Source organism: Scardinius erythrophthalmus, assembly GCF_964197995.2.
Source record: "Scardinius erythrophthalmus genome assembly, chromosome: 16".
NCBI classification, from domain to species: Eukaryota; Metazoa; Chordata; class Actinopteri; order Cypriniformes; family Leuciscidae; genus Scardinius; species Scardinius erythrophthalmus.
The window spans coordinates 34,865,597-34,884,172 of record NC_138236.1 but is presented as its reverse complement, the minus strand read 5'-3'; the positions used below and the strand labels follow the sequence as shown (position 1 = coordinate 34,884,172).

The 18,576-nt window shown below is 38.4% G+C and overlaps 1 protein-coding gene across 2 annotated transcripts in view; it reads right to left on the bottom strand.

Moving 5' to 3' along the window:
• The window catches only part of cers2b (ceramide synthase 2b), a 40,899-nt gene that overhangs the window by 2,974 nt on the left and 19,349 nt on the right, over positions 1-18,576 (bottom strand). Inside the window, exons 2-10 of one of the 2 annotated variants that reach the window (XM_081388407.1) lie at positions 12,970-13,146; positions 10,518-10,635; positions 10,312-10,430; positions 8,402-8,459; positions 8,251-8,301; positions 7,360-7,452; positions 4,769-4,897; positions 4,159-4,265; positions 745-898 (exon numbers count right to left, since the gene is read on the bottom strand). In XM_081388407.1, the coding sequence (XP_081244533.1) occupies positions 745-898; positions 4,159-4,265; positions 4,769-4,897; positions 7,360-7,452; positions 8,251-8,301; positions 8,402-8,459; positions 10,312-10,430; positions 10,518-10,635; positions 12,970-13,142 (1,002 nt within the window). In that variant the 5' untranslated portion in view covers positions 13,143-13,146. The remainder of the gene's footprint in view (positions 1-744; positions 899-4,158; positions 4,266-4,768; positions 4,898-7,359; positions 7,453-8,250; positions 8,302-8,401; positions 8,460-10,311; positions 10,431-10,517; positions 10,636-12,969; positions 13,147-18,576) is intronic. The other variant, XM_081388408.1, reaches the window with a different exon arrangement.

The following is an 18,576-nucleotide window of genomic DNA, read 5'->3' as shown; positions in this document are numbered from 1 at the left end:
TTAAAAGTATGCTAAGGTGTCTTGTTATTTACAAGGGTTTTGAGCCTCGGAAGTCATGCGAGGAAAATATCACTCAGGTTTGAACAACACGAGAGCGAGAGAATTATAATACATTATTGAACTATCTTTGTTTAATTTTCTTTCTCACTCTGAACTACAGGGTGAAAAAGCAAAATAAAACAGAGATTCAAAACTTCCCCACATAAGAATTCTTCTTCAAAAGTCACAGACTTACAATATAAGTCATAAGTCATGACAATAAGTCAAGACATAAGTCATGATCCTACAATATAATTATTTAAATTATAATAAAGATAATAATGAAAATAAGGAGAGTTTTAGTCGTGGATGCTGTTTGGTCAATCCAGTGTTTCAGCTGTGCCAAATATAGTAACAGCTGTCTAAATTATATAAACAATTTTAATAGATATATTTAAATTCAAATGCATTTGTGTATTTATTTGAGTGTTTTTTCTTCTACCTAAACTTAAAAAAAATATTCTATGCTGTGGGAATACAAATGTAAGAATCTCTCTTTAAGATCTGCTGATCCTGAAATAGCAGCACATGATAAACTAAGGACCAAACTGGTAATTGAAAATGTGTTAGTCACACTTTGCAGAGAATTTGCCTTTCTCAAATGTGTGTTTAGTCTCCCATGTGTACAACCTTACACTATTTTCATGAGATAAACGGAAACACTGTTTATCTGTTACTGATAAAACTGAATTCACACAGACGTACATTACTGCTCAAGAAGCGGAAGGCCAGGCGTATGATCAGAGCGGCCCAGAAGATGTGCAGACACAGCAGAACCATCAGCAGCCCGTTAAAGAAGTAATATCCAAAGAAAGGAGGGTACAGGGTCACGGGATACACCCACGTACAGTACATGATCCTGTGAGAAAGACAGAAACACATGAGTTACTGTATATGCAGGGCTTGACAGTAAGTTGTTTCCTCAGTAACCACTCAGCACTTTCACTGGCCACAATTTTGCTGTTGAGAAATTGCCTTTCATTAGGGGTGTGATGATACACTTAGCTCACGAGATGAGATGATACAAGAGAACAAGACGAGACAGTATTTTAATGCTATTTTGAAGAAATCTTCAATGAGGATATTTGACTGGAAAAATGGTCTTTTATTCCACTGAATGTTACAAAAATGCAAAACAATGCGGGTTTTAACTAATCTAGGGCTGCCACTAATGATTATTTTGGTCATTGAGTAATCAGTCGATTATTTTGACGATTAATCAAGTAACTGGATAATATTTTTTTTGTGTGGTAGTAAAAATAGACCAATAAACCATAGCCTTTAAAGGGGTCCTATTGTGCTCTTTTGTTAAGTCTTGATATTGTGTTTGGGGTAGTACACTAGAATATGCTTTCATGCTTGATTGTTCAAAAAACATAATTTTTCACATATTTTACATTATTACAGCACCTCTCTCCCCAGTCTGGCCCGAACACGCCGCTTAGTTTCGGTTTAGATGAAACCCCTCCTTCTGAAATGTGAAATGTGCTGTGATTGGTCAGCTGGCCCAGTGTCTTGTGAATGGCACCACTAAGTGTGTGTTCGGAAAATGTCACGCCCCTTACCATAACCAGGAGTTTTTTCATATTTTTTTTTGTTTGTATTTTGTGGTTTTGTTTTTGATTAAAGTCATATTTTTTCACTTTATGAGTAAGAACTGTTCTCCTGCCATGTAACATTAGCTCTGCTCCAAAACCTAGTGAGCTGCCTTGCTGTCTACTACCTACATAGGCAGCTGCCTTCTAAGGCATCATACTAATTTGCACTGTTTTACAGTATTACACACACTTACTTCTTTGTCTTTGTTCTCAATCAAACAATTTAACACCTGGCTTTACTTATAAAGTATAATCTATCTTATATCCACAGAACAACTGTATCATAATCGAAACTGGTGATGACAACGTGTGTGTGTGTTACCATAACCAGGAGTAGGGTGACCACCCGTATCCACCATTTAATCACGATACTTGTGGGGAAACTATGGTAACACAAACAGTAACAGTAAAACCTAAGGAGCAGTGAACCATCTTACAAAAGCGACAACACTGGCCCCTTTCACACAGCAATCGCGGCAAATTACTGTAAAATTGGCGAATTTACCAGCGTTCTGGAAGTTTATGCCTTGTTCCAGGAGAAAGCTAGTTATTTCATCATACGTGACAGTATCTCTAACTGTATGTGTGAAAGGGGTAAGATGTCTGTAAAGAGTAAGATATTTTCTTTACTGTTTATACCCCCTCTTTCCACCACAATGACCATTTGGAGTTCCTAAAGGCACAGAGGGGCTGATAGTGATCTAGGCTGTAGGCCAGTATGTTTGTACTTTGGGGGTCGATGAATTGTCACACCTTTAGTACGGTGGGGGAAGTGTAATTATCTGATTGGTCAGTTTGAATGTCTCACATCTGGGTTTTAGTCATGAGTAACATTATGACTTCACAAAGCCTGGAAAAAAATGTGTTGTAGTTCAAACGAGTCGTTCGTTGTAGTTCTTGAAAAGTGAACTGTTAAATAAAATATCTCCCTTTGGAGTGGACTTTGAGCTTTGTAACCTTGCAGATCTTTTATTCTCAGACAGAAACACTACACACTAACTAAAGTTAAAAAAGTGAAAAAGCATAATAGGACCCCTTTAAAATGGCTTAAAATAAAGTATCAAAAGCAAGTAATTACATCATATAAACATAATCAACTTTTGTACATTATTTATTATAACAAATGCCTGCAGAGGTGCCAACGGCCTGGTGATTGTTGTTACGCTTTACAGCATTATCAAATCCTTGTTTAATATTGGACAAACAACATTTAATTCAAATGTCCACTTAATATTTAATATTTGGACACTTCTTTATGATAGAAATGCTACAGTCACTGTAATTTCTTGAACAAGAACATGTGGACTTCAAAACATGCAAACTCAGAGCAAGGGTTTAAAAGTTTATTTTGAAAACGTGATGAACAACATTTCGCATATTCAGAAAAATATGAATGTATTCTCCTGTGTTGGCTTAGGGTTACAAAGGAGGGTGAAATGTGAAATGACGGTGAAATGACGCATGTTGCGTTTCCAGATGAACGTAATAAGCAACCCAAACTCACAGAGTATACAGAGAGTTTATCAACTGAGCTATGTAAATGATAACGCCTCAGACTTTATGCGTTCGTTAACCTAAACAAACAGCACATGCAGAGACTGAGTTTGTGTGGAGCAGCATTTACTGTGCACGGAGCCGCTGGAAGAAACACGTAACCTGCAGGCATGGTGAACTTCACTCTGAAACCAGCAGTGCATATATTTATTTAACTGAATATAAAAATTCAGCCTGCAAAATGTGGCTAGTGACTGTGTTACACGCCACTGCTAAAATGCCAAGCCCTGGTTATGTGACACCAACTGTAAGAGCCAATCTGAACAGTGTGTATATTAATTATCATTTCTTTGCTTCTTGTTGTTTGTTTGAGGTAACAGTAAATTTAAGGTGCAGTTCTATATTTTTATTTTTGTAATGCAATGTATTGTAATGCACATTATATTCCTGTATTCATGTCTATTTATGTATTTTCTATATTATTTCTTATGTTTATTCTGATGTTTAATTCCTGTTATGTTTCTCTATTTGCCGCTCCTACCTATTTGAATATACATGTTGAGACTGGTTTAGACTTCTTTCGGTCGGACTTTAGGATTAAACTTGTGTTTAAGGTGTATAAGACAACACAAGTAAAACATATTCATTGCATAAAACCATAGGTATCAGGAATTTATTTATTTTGTGGTTTTGTTTTTGATTAAAGTCATACTTTTTCACTTTATGAGTAAGAACTGTTCTCCTGCCATGTAACATTAGCTCTGCTCCAAAACCTAGTGAGCTGCCTTGCTGTCTACTACCTACATAGGCAGCTGCCTTCTAAGGCATCATACTAATTTGTAATGTTGTACAGTATTACACACACTTACTTCTTTGTCTTTGTTCTCAATCAAACAATTTAACACCTGGCTTTACTTATAAAGTATAATCTATCTTATATCCACAGAACAACTGTATCATAATCGAAACTGGTGATGACAACATGTGTGTGTGGAGAAATTGAGAGAGAGACAGATGAGATGTGTACCGGAAAGGGAAGATGAAGAGGCGTGTGACGATGAAGATCGCAGCAAACAGGATGAAGATGTAGTTGCATGCGTTCTTCCATCTCGCGTAGTTAAACATCTTAGCTGACTGAGAGAGAGAGAGAGAGAGAGAGATGATATGAGGGAGAGAAACTGATGTGTATAGAAGAGGTAGAGGGAGACAGAAATGGTTTTTCTACTGATATACATGTCATGAGTTGTTCATCCAAAATCAAAAGTTTGGGGTCTATACGATTTTTGTAATGTTTCTGAAAGTCTCTTATGCTCACCAAGGCTGAATTCATTTGATCAAAAATACAGTAAAAGGACAATATTGTAAAATATTATTGTAATTTTAAAAAGCTGTTTCCTAATTAAATCTATTTTGTAAAGGGTAATTTACTTCTGTGATGCAAAGCTGAATTTTCAGCATCATTACTCCTGTCTTCAGTGTCACATGATCCTTCAGAAAACATTCTAATATATTGATTTGCACAACTAATATGCCCAGATCTTTAACCACTAATATACACAACATCTATCCTAGTCCACTCTCTTGACAATATCACATTGACGTCCCATTGGGTCTCTGTCTCTGGTTGTTCTACTCACCTCTAGTAGATAGTCAGCTGAATCATGCATGAACATGATGAGCGTTCCCGCTCTGATGTAATTAACACACCAGGAGAAACTGATCAGCATGATGGTGGCCACATGATGAATGATCTGCTCTTTGAAGTCCTGGAAGAAAGCGTAAGATAATGCTGATATCATTACACCATTATGAGATGTTCATACTACGCCTCTCATTTTAATGTGATTCATTATAAAGAAAACATGGAATTCAATCATGATCCCTGACTCACTAGTTTAAATTACACACAGCCAATACATTTCATGCGTTTGAACAGTCATTTCAGTTGTTTATCATTTTTTTCCTTTCCCATGAGGTCCAGTTATAATGTTAGTCAATATATATTTCATAATTTTGTTTATAATGACCATTTTCCACCCTCCTTGTGTGGTTTTGTGTGAATATTAGCATATATTTTAACAGTATTTGAATGAACTCGATGTTGCAACAGAAACCATGACATGGACATGGTTGCTCCTTTACGCTAAAAGAAGATTAAGGAAAGTAGTCCAACACCGTTGTATAACGAGCACACTCGCGCCCTCAAGAGAGCAACCTGAAAAAATTTAGCGCAACTGAAAGAAAACAAAATTAGAGGTATTGTTCTCGGATTTCATCAAAAATATCTTAATTTGTGTTTAGAAGAAGATGATCGAAGGTCTTACGGGTTTGTAAAAACATGAAGGTGAGTAATTAATGACAGAATTTTCATTTTTGGGTGAACTAACCCTTTAGTAAACAAACTCCAGCTGGTCCAAAATACAGCAGCTCGAGTTCTTACTAGAACCAGGACATATGACCATATTAGCCCCGTTCTGTCAACACTGCATTGGCTCCCCATTAAACATCACATACATGTTAAAATCTTACTAATTACTTACAATGTAATTTGTTTAGGTTTAGCTCCTCAGTACTTGAGCGAGCTCTTAACGCATTAAAGTCTTCACTTCTATTGCAATTTCAAAATTCTGGCCAGAATATCAACTGCAGGCGGTAGATCCTCCTAAATAGGAGATTTTCCTAGCCTGGTTCGGGATCGGGAAGCAGACACACTTTGTCCGTTAAATCTAGACTAAAAACACATCTCTTTAACCTGGCACACACATCACACATTATCAATTTCTATTATTCAAATCCCTTAACGGATTGTTAGGCTGCATAAATGATGTCAACCGGAACCGGGAACACTTCCTATAACACCCATTGTACTCGTTACATTGTAAGAAGAATAGCATCTACGCTAATATTAGTCTGTCTCGTCCTTATCCCGTGGTTACCGTAGTCAGCCGGATCCGGGCCGTATCCAGATCAGATGGTGGACCTGCGCCAAGAAGACATGACCACAATGCAGCCCTGAATGTCAGCAAAGACCGTGTCTACTAGACAATCCCCTGTGAAGGCATCGTCGACATGACAGCCATGGGCACTGATCCTCAGCAGAGACCACAAGAGCCATTTCTAACAGGGCGCAAGTGCACTTAGGGTGTGTCCGAATCCACTTTTGCTAGTTTAATGACGGGAAAAATGGTCGGCGCGGGCGCGGGCGCGCCCGGCGCATGGTCTAAAAGGGTTCTTCCTATTCTCCATAATGAGTAATGGGTGTGTTTTGGGCGTAACATGCAAAAAAAACAACCAGAGTCTCATCTCCCATTCCCTTTGCTATTTTGTTTTTAAAGATTTCTAGAGGTTATTTGGCTAGTTTGTGTGCTGTGTGCCCTGTGTGTATATTAAGCAGTGTAATGAAAATGAAATGAAAATGATAACTGCGTCAGGCTGAAACTAGCAGAAAACACTTGCGTCGCGCTTGGCGCTGCATTGCGCCGGGTGTATGATAGGGACAATATAATTGATATGTGTGTACTGACGCTGTTGTATGAGAACTGAACTGAGCTGGACGGTGACATAATGAACCAATTTAAAAATAAATATAAATAAAGGTGACTTGACACTATAAATGAACCCTTAAAGCTAAGGTGGTGGTCTGAAAGTCCACAAGTAAAATAATGACAAATGTCTCTGAAAAAGCATTAACAGTGCTTGCATTTTTTATGCATTGTATTTTCTTGGGCTTGCATTTTTGGGGGCTGCAATTCAACATGGTTGCATAATTAATCTGTAAATATTCAAAAGGAAACATTTTAACACACAATAGCATTTTTAAAAATACAACAATAAATATTCACAATCATTTAAAAATATTTTTTTTTAATTACCACTACTACAATATTCAACAGGCAATGTTGGGTTCACTTTTTTGTTGCGTCATAAATTTACTTCCACAAATTCAGGTTCAAATGTTAATGTGTATAAAGGTTTTCTTTTTTCTAATGTCAGAGAGTTGCACAATCATTTTTTTACTAAAAGTAGCACATGGAAACATATTCTAAACATCTGTCATCAACCTTGCCGCAAAAACAAAACAGCCTGCAATGATTCCCATAAACTGCTGCTTTGAATACTGCTCTGCTCAGATAACAATAACTAGGTGTTTGAATAAAACGATTAATTGAGATGCAAAGATGAGGTTTGCAGTGTGATACGATGACGGTATGACTTATGGCAGACTTACTTTACGTTTGACATCAGATGCCACACTGAAAAGAAGCGAGGTGTAGAAACCCAGTTCCAGCATGTAGTACCAGTACTGAGACGGCAGGAGGGTCTGAATGAGAGAGATACGGTTCACTGACTCAGAGCTTTCAGCAATCTGACATTTGATGACATGAGCTTTACAAATAATGTGTAAATTATCCTAATCTAATTGCATATCAACAGACTTTATTGTTATTACTTGGATTATTACAACAGATATTATTGTTATTATCATTTATCATTGTACTTCAAATCTTAAACTTGCAGATAATATAATATTAATGAAATATAAGGCCACTTAAGTGCAGTTTAAGACAGTACACTTAACAGACTTAAATGCATTTTTACAAAGTGCACTTTGCAATAATGTGAAATTAAAAGGTTTACTTTAAAGTACATTTTAAATGTGCTTTAATAATCTTTTGTCGTTAAAGAAGTACACTTATTTGATGTGTTTACTAACATACAAAAGCACATGAAAAGTACTTTATAATTTTAACCGCAGTATGTTATTCAATATTACATATATTTTAAATGCACAACATTACATTGTTCACACTTAAGTACGTTCTTTTAAAGTATATTATTTCCAGTATTCCAAAGCAAACTTTTTTTCACAAGGGTTTCTCTCCTTATTTTGAACTTTATGGGTGCTAACAAAAAGATTAAAAAGCTCATGTTCAAAGTTATGTAAATGCTTGGTTCTTATTTACCATATATGCAGTATGTTAAGTTTGTTTCTGATTATTGTACGTTGTCTACAGTATATTCCATTTGCTGGAAATGACAAGATGCCCTTTAAAAAATGAGCAGCTCTACATGATGTCTGTCTTTAGTGTGTCATGTTTATAAAGGAGATATAACTCACCAGAGTGGGGAACCCTTTCCACATCTCCTTTAGATCGTACAACCAGGGTTTCTAGAGAAAGAGACAGAGAGGAAGGATTGTGTTATGCAATAAATCAGCAGAGGAAATAAAATCAGAGAGTTAAAACAGGCTGAAACTGCAAATGACTTACATCTATCAGTGCAACAAGACCACCAATGAAGGCGAGAAGATAAAAGGCGAATCTCCAGCTATGAAAGAAAAAAAGGGTCAAGGTTAAGTTTAGTTAGTACGGTCCAGTTATTCGCTGCTGGTAGATGCTGTAACAGCACCATTATGGGGTATTTTTTTCCATTTATGGTTATTCTAAAGAAAAGCTGTGTACTGTAACTTAAAAAGACAAATATTTCATTATATTACAAGTTAGTGATGCACCGAAATTGATAACTGAAAATATTTGGCTGCAAATGAATTCTTGGTTTCAGACAAAACTGTTTTGGAGGGCCGAAATCGTTCACTGACGTTTACAGTTTTTTTACAATCACTACTACCAATTTCCTGTAGCTCAATAATTAACCCTAGAGAGCAGCCGTTTGATAAATATAAGCATTATATTACATATTTATTATATTTTGACAACCTGTTGTCTTGATGTTTGAAAAAATGCCATCATGAAAACAAGTTTTTATTAATAATAATATTAATAAAAATTCGTTACATTTATATAGCACTTTTCTAGGTACTCAAAGCGCTTTACATAGAAGGGGGAATCTCCTCAACCACCACCAATGTGCAGCATCCACCTGGATGATGCGACGGCAGCCATATTGCGCCAGAACGCCCACCACACACCAGATTATTGGTGGAGAGGAGACAGTGATGAAGCCAATCAGTATATGGGGATGATTAGGAGGCCATGATGGACAGGGGCCAAGGGGCAAATTTGGCCAGGATGTCGGGGTTACACCCCTACTCTTTTTCGAAGGACATTCTGGGATTTTTAATGACCACAGAGAGTCAGGACCTCGGTTTAACGTCTCATCCGAAGGACGGTATTATAGCCACCATTCAAATTATTATATTTTAACAACAAATTAGAGGAGAAACATTATATCATTAAAAATTTCCTATAAAACACCTTATATGAGATCTAAAGTGACCCTATTATGCTAATTTAAAGGTTCCTAATTTTGTTTTGGAGGGCTCCTACAACATGCATTCAAGGTAAAAAAACATCACCTCATTTCTCAAAGAGTCTGAAAACTATTAGTTTGAACTATTCATTCTCCCAATCTGTTGAGATTGGTCTACCGCTTACAGCGAACTAGAAACAAAACGCCTATTACCATATTTGAATTTCAGCTTCCTCAGAGCTTGATACACAGTGACGCGAACAGTAATGACGATGTCGGGTTTTCAGTATCAATTCCAGCTCAAGTCCTCATCCTTGTGAAGTACATCAAAGTGGATTTGCAGTGCTGAAAACAGCACATTCTCGACATGTCGACAACACGAATCACTCTTCCAGGCCTCAGCTAAAACTAGTGTTTGGGGGCGGGTCAAAGTAGACGTGAAAACTTCAGTTTCAGTTTTTCTGTAAAAATAAAATCGACTAATTAGATTTTTTCACCACTATTTGATCAGTGACATTATTCAGGGTGGTCCCACACTATTGAGGTGAATGGAAATGCTACACATAGAGAACCTCCTTGGTTACTATGCACATCCAGTTTTTTGCCATAGAATTCAATGTATTAGGCTTTAAAACCTGAAATGGGTGTGTCAAAAAAATGCGCAGTGCTGTGGGCCTCCGGGACCAGGATTGAAAACCACTGCATGTGAAAGAGCCTTTAAAAGTTTTACTAAACATATGAATAATTGAATAAGTGCCAAACACCAGCGGGAACACTTCAGAAGAGAGTTGCCTTTTATACAGAATTGACTCAAGCTTATACACGGGCAGTTCACTTACAGAAATTACTTTTAATAAACCTGCCTGTAATCTCACACATTAGCAGCTAAAGCTCATCTTATTGTAAATGGTCCACGGTAACAGGACTATAGAAAGTGCATGTGAAGAACAGGGTGTTGGTGTGTTTTTACCTGGCCTCACAAAACTTCTTGAGAAGGTTGGGTCTGTCTTGATTCCTGCGCCGCCTGAACCAGCACTGGACCTGTCGCTCTGTCCATCCCGTCTGCTTGCACAGTTTCTCAACTGAACTCTGGATGGTAAAAACAAAATGATAGCTGTTGTGGTAGTGTGGGGCAATTTGTGATTAATTTATAAGTGCAGTTAGAAGTGTACGCACCTGTGGGGGGTTTTTAGTTGTGTTGCAAAAGTAGGACTCCAGTGTTAGGTTGTGTGTAACTCGCCTTCTGACTGTTTCCTTAATGCCCAATAGAGAGGCTACTGGTGTAGCAACATATCTGAACATACAGGGACATTATTTTGAAAAGAAATTAATACTTTTATTCTGCAAGGATGCATTAAATTGATAAATATATATATATATTTAGAAATTTCTATTCATCAAAAACAATAGTTCAACAGTGAAGGGATAGTGGGGGCTCTGGAGGAGGACATGAAGCTGGAGAGAAGCGTGACGGGGTGTGTGTGTGTGTGGGGGGGGGGGATGGAGGAGATGATGGAGGGAGGAGCCAGGGAGGGGATGAAGGCAGGAGGGAACATGTAGCATAGCCCAGATGAAGGCCCACGGCAGAACTGATGGTGTGAAGAGCCAAGGTGGAGTCAGAAATCCGACCACCGGCAGTGGAGCCAGAAGAGTTGGAAACCTGGGTGGAGCCGAGGAGACACAGAGACCGGGCGACACCATAGGTCCTGGAGGCCGAGGCGAAGCCAGGGTGCTGGAGGACTAAAGGTCCTTGCAGACTAAAAGAATATAAATATTATATTCGCATATAATTAATACGACCTCACGTTGTGTCAATCACGTTTACACACTACCTTGGAAACTTTCGTCGGTCATAAAAAAAAAATTCGTATTGGGTTCGATTTTTAGCGTTTTTCGCATCCGTAGCAAAGCATTTTGAGAGGTGTTTTGACAATTCAGAGCCACTGAATGACGAATATGAAAAAACGCATACGAAAATTTCGGACTCAAGTGTGCAAGGACCTTAAGGTGGAGCCAAACAGAGCCGGAGGGGTGGAGGGACGAGGCGCAGCCAAAGACCCGGAAGTCCGTGGCGTAGACAGAGCAACGACTGACCATGGCGAAGTCAGAAGGACGAGGGATCCCAGTGGAGCCGTAAAGACGACGATACCAGGTGAGCAGAGGGAGGGAGGAGCCAAGGTTGAGCCGAATGGTCGACGGTTCAAGGTAGAGTGACAGGCACAGTGGTTTGTGGTGGAAACAGGGGGTCCCCATGCCAAGGCAGAGCTGGAGGCCGGAAGACCCGAGGTGGATTTGCAGAGCAGAGTGGAACAAACAGAAGAGAAGCCGAGGGACTGAAAGACGGGACAGGGTGGACGGGAGACCTTGGAAAAACCTCCAATTCTTCACACAGTTATTTGGAAGTAATGCACAGCCCACCCTCAGTGGCGGGAATATAGGTGAGGCTCCACATCATGCCCTTAAACTACACTAACACACTCTCTGGGACGGAAATTGATGCCGGCTCACACACCTGGTCAGACTTTTTGTTGGACTCGGTCTCCAGGACGAGGATGGGCTCAGGCATGGGCTCTGTGGCGAGCTAAAGCTCCAGGTCTGTAGTGGGCTCTGGCTCTAGGTCCGTGGAGGATTTGGGTTATGGCCTGGGGAGGACTGGAATAGACAAATGCAATCGGGAAAGGGGCTGGATAGTCTCGAGCACATTCCTCGTTCATTTCCTCCACAACAAAATCAGAACCATCCAGCCAGAGAATATAATTGGTATACTGGGCTACTGATGTGCTATCATTTCCCGGCAATAGGAAGACAAACAGATGGTTATCCAGCCCTTCCCTAAAACATGCTTTGAGTATGTGTCTCCACCAAAAATTCCTCCACGTACCTTTCCAGGGGACAACCATTTTGACCACTTAAATTGTAATCATTTTTTACAATATTCCTGTTTTTGCTGTATTTTCATCACATAAACGCAGCATGGTGAGTATCTTTCAAAACTAAACCCACTCTAAACCTTTGAATGGTAGAGTAGTATCTACGCATAGATCATTTTATTATCCATATTTATCGTCTATGGACCATTGTTGTATGTATTCCATTTATTGTACTTTCTTTTACAGGCCTGTTTTATTTATTTCATGCACTGGTTTATGTTGCTCCTGTCTTCTTGTTTTTGGACTGTGCATTTTAAATGACATTGCTTTATTGAAATGAATTGGTAAATTTGACCCTTTGGATCCTTATTTGATTATTAGTTATTAGCTTCGCAGATGATATATTTCTCTGTATTTTAGTGCATTGATTCTAATTCAGCCTCTTTTTCCTTATCTTTGATACTCACAGTAATAAAAAAGAATTACAGGATAAATGAGAAAGAAATTAGATGAAAGCAAAGACAGCTAGAGAGAGAGAGAGAGGGGTGGGAGAGTAAAACGAAGGGAGTGACGCAGGGAGAGAAGACATTAAAGAAAAAGCATGCCGACAGAAATAGAACTGAAGACCTATTTATAAGCATGCCAGACAGAGGCCAAGAGAGAGAAAGAGGCAAAGCTTATCAAATATCTGACAAAGAGAAAAACTGAGAAAACAGAGGAAAAGAAAGATGAGTGTAGTGATGTAGCTTTGGACCCACCTCTCAAAGACCTGTCGAATAGCCATAAACAGGATGGCGATTGGCAATGCCACCCACAAATCCCGTGCCTTCGCATAGACCCGCCCATCACGGTCCTCCAGGTCAGCCCATCCCAAACCCTCTGGGAACCACAGATGCTCCTGCCAGAACACTTCACTCAACCACTGCAACATACTGCTGAACACAAAGACACAAAGATGATGATGAGTCTATCTGTCTGTCCATCCATCCATCCAGTTATCATCATCCATTCAAAACGGCCTTGGAAAAAGTGGGGCCTTAGTGTCAAAAAGGTTGAGAACCCCTGCTCTAGATATGGCTCAGGTCTCAGTAGGACCTTTTTCACCCATTTTTTGGCTACAGCAAGTGAAAATGGAGCATTTGTGTCTGGAGCAGAAACACTGCAGGATGGCAAACACATTGAACATTGTTTGTTCTAAACCTCTTACCCTCAGTATGAGCAAAAATAGCAGTGTTGCCTTTGCAAACACAACTGTGTTATAAAATCTGATATGGGTACATGTACTGGCCCATGCTAAACAATGACATATGTTCATACAATGCTGTTTTAAAACATATTTGAATGATTTTGGCTCCTAGACAACTATACTGATGGATTTACACTCGCCTTACACAGATCATCAGATAATGACAGATCACAGACCTCAAGTGGGTGGAGTGACTGGTTAAGTTACAACCTCAGAACAGACCACAGTTGATCTATAACTTAAATGTTGAGTTAGAATGGTTATTTTTGTCATTTTAAATAGGAAGAGCATGTGTGCTGTATGGCATTACAGGGCAGGGGTCTTGAAATCAGACTGCGGCAGATGTGATGTGATGTGTGTGATCTGCCCAGATGCACCTGAGGTTTGTGTGATGTGGTGGTGACTGGTGGACTAATTATAACGAGTGCTTGCTGGAAACATGACCAAAGGGGGAAAACTCTATTCATTCACTCACACAGTTTTTTCCCAGTCAATAGTACTGACCAAATTCAAACATGTGAATGTGTTATTTCTGCCACTGCTTTTGTTTTTACAATAAGCATGCAGCTTAATTTTCAAAGTTACATTTAAAATCCACCTGCGCTTCTGAATGAACATGATGCTTCTGGCTATTACTCATATTAAGGGTTAAGAATTTTTCACAAGCTCAAATTGAAAGTTTTAAAGTTCAGTGTGTGCGTCATCCTGCAGCGTTTGTGCGCCAGACATGAACAATCCTCACATCAAACGGCTACAGTCTGAGCTTCAACCACAGACTATGTTAACACACATACCCCCAGTTTCACAGACCAGGCTTAAGTGTCATACTAAAATGCATGTTTGAGGTGTTTTAACTGAAAGCAACTTGCACTGACATAACTTAAAACATGTCAGTGTCATTGTTTTGTCTCAAGATGCACACCAGTAATGTTTTTTCCAAGGCATGTTTATAAAAGCTACTAAAATGTGTTAATTGAACTAAGGCCTACTCCTGGCCATAGTCAAATTAAAAACTAAAACTGTGAAACTACGACTGTACATTTAATGTTTTACGTATTCCAGGGCTAAGCCTGAATCTGCACTCAATGGCTTTACAACACAGAGAACTAAGATGGAGAACGCAGAGTGGAAGGATGTGGTCACTGATGCAACTGACTGAAGCACTGGAAGATTGTAAAAGACGCAGCATGGGAGGATTCGTTGTTTCTGAAAACACAAAACTTTGCAGGTTTGAAGTGTCATAGTAACAGACCACTCAGTCGGGAAAATGCATGGACCAATGCATTAAAAAACAACCTATCTCACACATACATGATGTAATAGTGCAGCAGTTTATGGGAAGGATTACACAGTCGACAGGAAAGAAATGATTGGGAAATGTGCATTTTTAGTCCGAATGAGGAAATATCTCAGCAGCAAACGTAGTACTTGATGACGTCTAATGGCAACCGCATGAATTAGTTCTTCCTCAGAAATGCTCATTATAGCAGCTTGGTTTCTTCCTGATGTTCAATTCAATTCACATTTATTTGTATAGCGCTTTTCACAATACACATCGCTTCAAAGCAGTTTTACAGAAAATGCATGAGTCCACATTACAATTTAGAGTCATCTATTATCAGTGGTAACTGTCTAAGTTATGTATTTCAGAAATGTACATATACAAATCACAGTTAGCTGTACTAATTTAAACAATGTAATAATTTAAAGCAGAAGCAATGAGCTCATTGACGTAATGAATACTTGTTTGTAAACAAAAATGATTATGACATAAAGAAAATTGTAGCATTGGTGCATGTTGACTCAGAGTTTGCGTCATCTGAAGTCTTTGCAGAAGTTGGCGCCGTCTGATAGATTGATGAAATCTGTGAATCTGACCATCTATTGCACAAACACTGAAAAGCATCGGCTGGCAACTTCTGAAATTTGGGGTCCACATGTTTTAACCAGACCAGGAGTATATTTTAGTTTACCACAAATGCTTGTCAGTACATTTGGCAGTACCATATTTCAAAGAAGATTTAAGTATTTTATCTATCGATATCATTTAATTACATATAGGCCTGGTTTCAGGATTAGGCATCAGTTCAGTTAGGATATTTAAATAGATTTAATAAAAGTACCATATTTTAAGATATGCCAGTGCAAGTTGCTTTCAGTTAAAACAGCTCAAACATGCTTTTTGGTCTGGGACTCGACTTAGGCTTTGTCTGTGAAACCAGTGGATAAAGTTCAACTTAAGTGTGATTTTTTTTGTTTTTTACCCACTCAAGTTCGCATTTAAGTATATACTTTTAGTCCACTTAAACCCCGTCACTTTCTTACACTCGACCGCAAGCTCTTATTCGTTTTTGAGTGCCACTCCCACATTCCAAAAAAACAATCAACAACCAATGGAATCAATCAAGGAGGTTAGGCATTATCTATTTCTGATGGACATGATCAATCACCAGAGCAGTAAACGACATGTGACTGATCACTACTAGAGCTCCATGTACCGTACAGCTGAAGTGTGCAGAGACACTGATCTGTGTTTCACTGAGAGTGTTTCCTCTCGCTGACCCCTCCGAGAGGACAAGCTCAACCAGATGTGGCCTTCATTGTTATGCTTCACTCACACAATCCATCACAGAAAAATAACACGACACCACTCAGGAGAATAGCAATTCATTCACAGAATTCAGACAAACGTGATGGGATTAAACATAATTCATTTAAGAAAATTAGTCTTGAATTGTTAATGAGTTTCCAAATGTTTGGTCAAACTGCTAGAACAGACACATAAAGGAAAAAAGCTTGTCGAAGAATCCCCTCAGTTTAGGTGAGTATGGGGCAACTGCTCATTTAACTCGAGTCCAGCCTGTAGCATGTCCAAGGCTCTGTTTACACCTGGTATTAAGATGTGTTTTTGGTCGATCGGATCACAAGTATACGACGGAGACACATTTCCGTTTACACCTGGTGTTTTAATCTGTTATGTCCACTTCCGATCACTTCTATCCTGATTTCTTAGAGGGGAGGGTCTATGGGGGGGTAAATGTATGGACTTTTTCAGATCTTTCGATCTAATGGACAAAATAAACTCATGCAATTGAACACGCCCGGAGACTACAGAAAAACATACGGAGAGCAGCAGCTTTTGTTTCTGCTCTGAGAGCCGTAACCCTGTGCTTGGTATGTTTTTCATCTTCAAACCAAACTTGGGTCTTCAGCCGACAAAGTTTAAATCCTGTCTGGCTACATCTCTTCCCATAATGTTCACGCATCAGGTCAGTAGACGGCGAGTAGACGGTCTTTTGCGGCTAATTGAACACATTTGACCACATGAGCTTCTTCTCTACGAAAGCAATCCGGTCTAATGCGTTTTCTACCTCTGGAAGTGGTCGAAAGTGGACAAGCTCAAAACATTTTACACCTATATATAGATTCGTCCACTTGTGATCCAATAGACAAAAATGCATCTTAATACCAGGTGAAAACGGCCTAAAGATGCCATGTATAATTTGAGAGTTACAGCAGAGAGAAAGATGATCAACAGTTACAACTTAAATTTCTGTCTGTTCTTCACATAAAACTACTTTGGCTACTCCAAATACTTTTAATGGTGCTTTTTGGAGATTGTAGGTTCATAAGTCACAATGAACTTTGCGAGTTCAAAACTTCTCACTTTTGTGTTCCACAACAGAAAATAACAACATGCAAGTTTGGAATGATATTAGAGTGAATAAATGTACAGAATTTTCACTTGGGTGAACTGTTCCTTTAAACCCCATGATTTACATTTAACAGATGACAGTTTTACAAAACAGAAGTTGGATCAGTGACATTGTAACACACTTCTGTTTTAACCCTTTAAACCCTGAGCCATTTTTGGAGTTTTTTTGTCTGAGTGACACACAAAAAAGTAAAGACTCATAACTTCAAAACTATAACAAGGAGAGTCAAAAGGTAGGTATCATTTGATAGAACTCTTTTCAAATTTTTTGAAAATATAAATTACATTACATTTGGATATTCTCCTGCCGAGAAACTGCTGATAAATACAAAAAAAAAAACATAATTTTTTTATGATTTTGCATCTCTCTCTTGTTTGACATGCAATAACTCGGGGAGGAAATATGGTAGCACAAATTTTCTTTTTTGGGGAAGTACCCCTAAATGTGAGCTGCATCTGAATCAAATTTTGTGGTGATCGCATAAAGTACTCAAAAGTTACAGCATTTGGAACAAAGGTAGCCTTTTTGTTTAGTCCTCACACATTAGGAAAGCAATAAAAAAAAAGAGTTTTCTGAGTGACATACACAAAACTAAAGACTCATAACTTCAAAACTATAGCAAGGAGAGTCAAAAGGTAGGTATCATTTGAAAGAACACTTTTCACATTTTTTGAAAATATAAATTAAATTACATTTGGACATTCTTCTGCCGAGAAACTGCTGATAAAAGACAAAAAATAAATATAATTTTTATAATGATAATGCATATCTTTCTTATTTGACATGGAATAACTCAGGAAGGAAATAAGGTAGGAGGAAAATTCTTTTTTGGGGAAGTCCCTCTACATATGAGCTGCATCTGGATCAAATTTTGTGGTGATTGGATAAAGTAATCAAACGTTACAGCCTTTGGAACCAAGATAGCATTTTTGTTGAGACCTTGACGCCCCCTCATGGGCATTTTTTATAGTGTTTCACCATGAAGAATATCTTGTCATAAAAGCAATAGATAAAGTTAATTTTGGGCTCATTTTAATTGTATGAATATGCTGTAAAAAATGAAGTGCCATTTTCAACGATTTTTTAATGTTTCGTGAGATGTATGATGTTTTTGACACATTGCAGTACATAGTACAAAAAAGTATTTTATAGATTATGAATTTTTTTTTATATCTTTATCAGCAAATAACTCAGCAATACTTTGGAGTTTTTCAAATAGGCTACATTCACTGTAAAGTTCAGACTCTAAGGTTTCAAATGACACCAATTTTGTTTGAATCAAGGCAATATTTTTGAAAAATATGATAATGAATATTTTCGCAGCTAGGGGGCGCCATGGGTGGCGCACACGGGCAGTACACTCCGGTTTAGAGAGACTAGTCAGCACTCGTTCAGAGTTGATC